The following is a 6,888-nucleotide window of genomic DNA, read 5'->3' on the forward strand; positions in this document are numbered from 1 at the left end:
GTCTACAAAATTTTTTGATTGTATTACAATGATGTACAAAGGTCCTACTATTGATCTAAATAAAAAAACTAATGAATTTTCAATAATGTGGTGCCAACTACCAGTCACCTCCATAAGCCCCATAAATTCCATCTCCCCTATAATCTCTGTCCAAATTTTCCCGTCCTTTCCAACCCTTTTCCAGATAGTGTCGTGCGATCACCAATAAAAACCTTGACCTCCGTAACCAGAAATAAATATTAACCCAATTTCCCACCCTCAGCCCCCGATTTTCCCGCGATTTTCAATTTTCCATCTCGCGCCGCCGGCGAGAACTTGTCCCCTGTTTTTGGCTACACATACCTTCCTATGTCATACACTACTCGACACCATTCAAGCCTGCGCAATAGAATCAGATAATGCGGGAAAAGTGACAGTCTCCCGGTTATATCAGTAAACCGTGGGTTAGGTGTAAACAGGTACTCTGCACGAAAACCAATTATTTTTCACTTGAATAATTAATGTTTATCAATAATGAACATTGTCAAATCTCTGGTACGACGTAACGTTGGATTTGGTGAGTTTAATTTCCACATGGGTATTATAAATAAATGAGCATTGGTGAATAGTTACAGACGGCATTTTTCGAGGTTATCTTCACTGAATCTTCGCGATTTATTCTTTGTATCAAAATCCATACATATTGAAAGCCGAGAATAAGAAATGATTGAAGCATAAATTATCTAATATTCCTTAGAATCGATTCGAGATTATGACCTGGCATTATTCCGACTTAAGTGCCACCAGGACGACATTTATCGAGGAATAACTCCAAACACAGACGCCCCAGACTTCAATCCAGAACCACCTGTATTCGCTTGCCGATTTTGTCCGAATCCGGGATATGAACAAATTCTTGCTCTTGCCAATGAGGATGGAAAAATTGCACTACAAGATATATTGGTCAAGGGAGAAGCCAACCAAGCTCTTGATGGAACGCAAGTAAGTCAACAAAGGCGAGAAATTAAAAGGACATGCTTTCTTATTGGTGTTCACTCTCAATTTTAGATGATTCACTATTGATTTTCTGTCCAGGAAATGGACTGCTTCATAACAAATAAATTATCACACATCTAGGTTCCTTCTTGAAAAAGCTAAATAGTTGAATTAAAAACCTCATTGCATCTGTCATTAAATTCTTCCAAGATTTCTCTGTATGTGCTTATTATCAAGATAATTCGATAATTTGTTAAGGTCCACATGAACTATTTATCGAATGTAATTGTTTTGATTCTATCTGATTAGCCTGAAATATACTAAAATGATCTAGGTGGATAGACATAGTGAATCTGCCCCCAACGAATTTCACGACGCCAATTCTTTGACATATTTATCAGCCAGAAAGATAATTCTGTGGACAATGTCAGATCTTTATCTTGCTTTTCTGATTTTTAATAATTAAAAAACCCGTACTTTCATTTTTATTTTTTTCCCATTCGAAAAATTCTTTTAAAAACCAGAAAAAATTCAAAAAATTAAAAACACTCGAATCTATAGAAATTTTGTTGTCATATTTTTTCCTTGCTAAATTCTATTTTTCATCACATAGTCTTTTTATTTCTTATTAACTTTGATGTGAACAGATTTTTCGACCACTCCGAGGAATTCTGAGATTATTGTACTCTCAATTCCTCTCAAATTGCAAAGAAATGTCACCACGTTTTGCCCGCAGCACATTTAAAAAACAATGAAAAATGCAAATTTTCACGTTTTTTTGTTCGGAATACCTGCAGAGATCATTCTTACAGGTTAATTCACTGTATCTATGTATATTATACCTATGCATAATTACAATTATTAGTGAATTAACCTGTAGGAATATTGTCTGCAAATATTTCAACGGAATTGAGAGTACAATCATCTCAAACTTTCGAGAGAAAAAGCTGTACGCATCAAAATTGACTAAAAAAAAAAGATTCAGTGATATAGAATAGAAATTAGCGAGGAAAAAATATGAAAAAATTATTTCCTATAACTTTGAAGTGTTTATGATTTTTTTAGAATTTTTCCAAATTTTAAAAACCTTTTTATTAATGAGGAAAAAAATTTTAAAATACGTTTTTTAATTAATAAAAATCGGAATCAAGATAAAAATCTGAAATTTTTTCCAGAAGTAAAAAAATTGGCGCCTTAGCTTAAAAATTAGCTGAGGGTAGATTCACCATGCCTCTCCGGCTAGACCCTTTGGAATCAAATTTATGTTGTGGGAACCACTCAAATAAAACGATAAGGAAAACAAAGATGAAAATTTATTGAAGGGCACTAAATTATGATATTGATTGAACGGGATCCACCATGTTTGCAAAAAAATACTCAAAAATAGGCAGCTTACCATTGGTCTTCACCGGACTAAGTGACAGCTAAATGCAATGGTAAGCTGCGCACTTTGTCACCTGGCTTATTATTAGGGTGAATTCATCTAGGAAGGGGATTGAAATTCTCAACAATGATTTTCGTCTGGAGATTATAGTGAAATAATTGATTTCTTCCACTCACTTCCCGTTTATGATGTTAATAAATTAATAAATTCTTCAGCTTCATTTGATTCATTTGTCCTTATTGGTTTATCTTACTTACAATTATATTCATCCATTCAATAATTCAATGATTCAGTTAGAAACTCTTATAATTGAATTTTCGAAAAAAGTTCCTCATTGAGAAAATGTATGTTTGTGATTTTAAAAAAGTTATTAAGAATATAAAAAAATAACCAATGGATTTGATGCTTTATCACGATATTCAGGTTCGATTTGAATTGCAACATTAGCATTTTGTCAGGAGAATTGCGCTAAGTCCACCGTCTAACTTCAAGTTCAATTCTCTCAAAACATTGTTTTTTGAGTTAACAACTTTAGACCTTTATAAATCCGGAAATTTTTGACTTCTAGTTATTTCAAGTTCTAATTGATCTCAAAATTTCCGGAATGTCACCAGGAATCGGCTCATGTAGCTAACTCGACATTGCTAACAAAGAATCATGTGGACTTCATTCGTAACATGCTACCCACCTAATTCGTGAATAAATTTATAGGCCCACTGTAACGCGATATTTGACATAGCCTGGATGCCGAACGAACTGAAACTAGTAACAGCTTCTGGAGACCAAACAGCCCGCCTCTGGGACGTCTCTACTCAGGATATAACTCAAATCGACTGCTTCAGTGCTCACAGTCGAAGCGTGAAAACCGTTGTATTTCGTCCCCAAGATAAAGCAGTTTTTGGGACAGGTGCTCGAGACGGAGCAATAATGGTCTGGGATATTCGAGCCTCACACAACGGCCAACGCCGCCCTGACAATTGCATCATGAACGGTCACGTCAGTGGCATCAAGTCCCGACACCGCGGTAATGAGGAATCCTCTCGAACCCAGAGCATAACAGGTCTCACTTTCCAGGACGACATGACACTGATCTCGGGCGCAGCAGGAGACGGCTTGATTAAAGTTTGGGATTTACGAAAAAATTACTCAGTACATAAGAAAGAACCCCAGCCCAAACACATTATGCAGTACACTGGAGGCAGCACTCGAAATGGCTTTACTTCGCTTCTCGTTGATCCGGGTGGAATAACACTTTATGCTTCGTGCATGGACAACAACATCTACGCTTATAACATATCCTCATATAACCCCAGACCTTGCAGTGAATTCTATGGCCACGAGAATTCTACATTCTACGTCAAGATCTGCCTGAGTCCCGATGGAAAATACCTGGCCAGTGGTTCAAGTGATGAACAGGCCTATATCTGGAAGACGAGCAAACCTGGGGGACCCCTAGTAAAACTCTCTGGACACACAAAAGAAGTGACTTGTGTCGCTTGGTGCAATGTTGGCGATCTAAAGATTGTCACGTGCTCTGATGACAGCTGCCACAGAATCTGGAGGGTTGGCCTGGAACACAAGAGTGACAACGATGATATGGAAATTATTGGAAGAGCTGAGAAAGTTGATGTTAATTCCACGAGGCAGTCTGTTCTCGAGACGACACCAACGGTTTCTAGGAGATGTGTTAGACAAGAGCATACCCCGTCTGATGGCACCCCAGGACCTGACACGGATCAAAGAATTCGGAATCTGAGCTCCGGCAAGAGAACAAGGACTCAGATGCTCGCTGGGGGCTCTTGGACTGATCCAAAATTAAAAACTGTTCTTTCTCCCATTGAGGAGAATTTGGAGCCATCTACGAAGCGGGTTAATCTTGAAAACAGAAGTGCTAGGAGATTATTCAGTCCTTCAAGCTCTAGGGCTACTGAAGCTGGACCTTCCTTCGACACAACTCTTTTCTCTCCCACTTTAAATCTACCTAATTTCGTTATTGATGGGACTGCTCCACATCTTGTTCAAATGTCCCCGCAGAAATGCAAGGAGAATGTGGATTGGTTGACGAAAATAAGAAAGGAGAGGTTTGAGCAGCGGAGTAAACCCGAAGACAAGGTACAGAGCCCGGTGGCACAGCTTACCCCAGCCAGAAGAAGCACCAGGTCCAAGTCTGCCGAGCCCAGGAGGGTCAAAGGACCTTCAGTGTCATTGTTAAATTTTTTTAGGCTGGGAAGAGAGTGCGATAAGGATGTGTGCGGGGAAGGGAGTGGTGTGAGGTCTCAGAGACGAGATTCTGTGGATTAAGAGGAAAGTTTGATGTAAGGAATGGTTGCAAGGGGTTTGATCAGTTCAGGATGGCTTTATTAAGGATCATACTGATTTCGCCAGGGAGAGAAGGGGCATTTGACAAATTCATACCGAAATGGTGAAATGACATGAGACAATTTCATTTAGATTTTAGTTTATACTCGATATTCAGGGAGTGAACGTAATCGGGTTATTTTCCGGGACCAGTCTTTTACAGTTTCCATTCTTTTAAGCCACTGAAACTTCAAGTAATTTGCTTTCCTTAATTCAGTGAAATTGGAAATATCGAAAAATCAAAAACGTGATGGGAGCATGAGATTATTTTGGCGATGACAGGTTTTTGGAGAAATTATTTTTGTGTTGAAAGTATGTCAGTTGTCAATGAGGTTGATTGCAACTTTCATATCACACATTGAAAAAATTGAATAAAAATTTCTAAGGCAGTTGTCAGGAAATTGCCCTAGTTTTTGACATAATTTTGGTTAGATAAATTTGGCATTTTTAATAATAAGAAAAGTTTTTGAAGTTTGTCACATTGCCTTTTACTTCCAGAAGAAAAATATAGAAAGTCCAAGCCAGAAAATGTCTACAAGCAGTATCTCCAAAGACATTTTTGAGAAAAACCTGAATCTGTTAATTTTTTCTATATAATATTTTAAACTCAATATTTGCGTATTTAAAAAGAGAAAAGCAGTCACGGATTTCTTTCAAGGAATTTGCGGAAAGACTTTTATTTAACAATGGGAGTCCAATTTTATATGATTTTTTTAAATTGATGAGTAACTCACGTTTGAAGCAATATTTGGTTGAGAGTTAGCTTTAAAGATGGAAATGTTAGCATGTCTTTGTCATAATTTCTGTATGCTTAGATGGATGAAGAAACTGAAGAATGGGCAAATGTTTTGATCGTTCATCAAATTCGAACATCACTTGGACATATTTTTATATTCCTATGCCACTGTTGCAGTTAATGGATAGTCTTTTCACTATTGTATGATACAATTTATTATGAGTATTCAACTGGCGAAAGATCTATAGATTGGAGGAATGGCGTAGAGAAGAAGTGAAACCTGAGAAGTGGAATCATCTAGGCAAAGAATAACAAGACAAAAATGTTAAGAAAAAAATTCTTAGAACATTCACAAAAACATATTTTGGTATGAACAAACAGATTCTTCCAAATAATTACACGATATCGGTTGAAGATTTCATTACAATCATTTCCTTCATTCTGCTTCTCATGATTTCTTTGGGTAGCCATATGACATATAATAAAAATTCGAAAATCCGAACAAAAGAACAGAAAAATATTAATTTGGGTTATTGCAATGACGTTTGTGACCGTGCAACTAACACGAGGAGTAAAAGTCATCAGCCACAGAAATAAAAAATGCTTGCATTCCGAAGCGAAAAAACGTCATTGCCATAAACCGCCAATCTACTATAATGTGTGTTAGACGTGAGCTCTTTTTTTAATTATATGTCTTTGGGGTACAGTTGGTAGTCACGCAGTGCCTTAGTATTAGCATCGCATATTCAATATGAGCCTCCATGGAATCGATCTTTTTATGAAAGCGCTTTCAACGTGTTTATTTCAACTTGTCAACTTTCAACTGTTATTCAAGTCAAGTATTTTTTACTCAGATGTAAATTATTTTTTGTACTTAAATTTTTATATAATTTGGAAATTGTATGGTCTACTTTCTTTCGTACCTTTTTCTTTAATATAATTAAGGTTTTGCTTTCCAGAATATTTTTCTCCAGATTAAAGTGCCCGTTATCAACTCCCACCATAAATATTAAATTCAGATCAAGGTGTGTGAATATCAAAATTTTCTCATTCAAAAATTTTGAAATTATGATATTTCCACCATTTTTTCCGAACCAGCGAATGCCTTCAAGAATGTAAAATTTACGGAAATATCTTCGAGGTTGAGTCGAGAAGATAGTACCTTCATGTTCAGGCCCTAATTATGTGCTGTAGTAGTGGTGGTAAATGATAAGTATTTTTTCCTAATTTTGTCAATTTTATGATTATTTCAATCTCAAATCGTTTTTTCGGAATTATTCCCAGAATCTTTTTGGTTTTACATATGGGGCATTCTCCGTCAACTCAGCCACCCATTTTCGTCATGGTCTTAGAAAATTCTGAAAAAATTCATGCTTGTTTCGATACTCGAAAAAGTTTTTTGTGAATTTTTTTCAGATTTTTCGGCTGACGGGCA

The 6,888-nt window shown here is 36.5% G+C and overlaps 1 protein-coding gene across 1 annotated transcript; it reads left to right on the forward strand.

Moving 5' to 3' along the window:
- The first annotated feature begins 415 nt into the window (after positions 1-415).
- On the forward strand, positions 416-6,351 carry l(2)dtl (lethal-(2)-denticleless). Its single transcript, XM_011311078.1, has 3 exons — positions 416-556; positions 737-981; positions 3,071-6,351. The coding sequence occupies exons 1-3, from the start codon at positions 514-516 to the stop codon at positions 4,658-4,660; spliced, it is 1,878 nt and encodes a 625-aa protein (XP_011309380.1). The 5' UTR covers positions 416-513; the 3' UTR covers positions 4,661-6,351.
- The last annotated feature ends 537 nt before the right edge of the window (positions 6,352-6,888 follow it).

The sequence above is a fragment of the Fopius arisanus genome, unplaced genomic scaffold (assembly GCF_000806365.1).
Source record: "Fopius arisanus strain USDA-PBARC FA_bdor unplaced genomic scaffold, ASM80636v1 scaffold00082, whole genome shotgun sequence".
NCBI lineage: Eukaryota > Metazoa > Arthropoda > Insecta > Hymenoptera > Braconidae > Fopius > Fopius arisanus.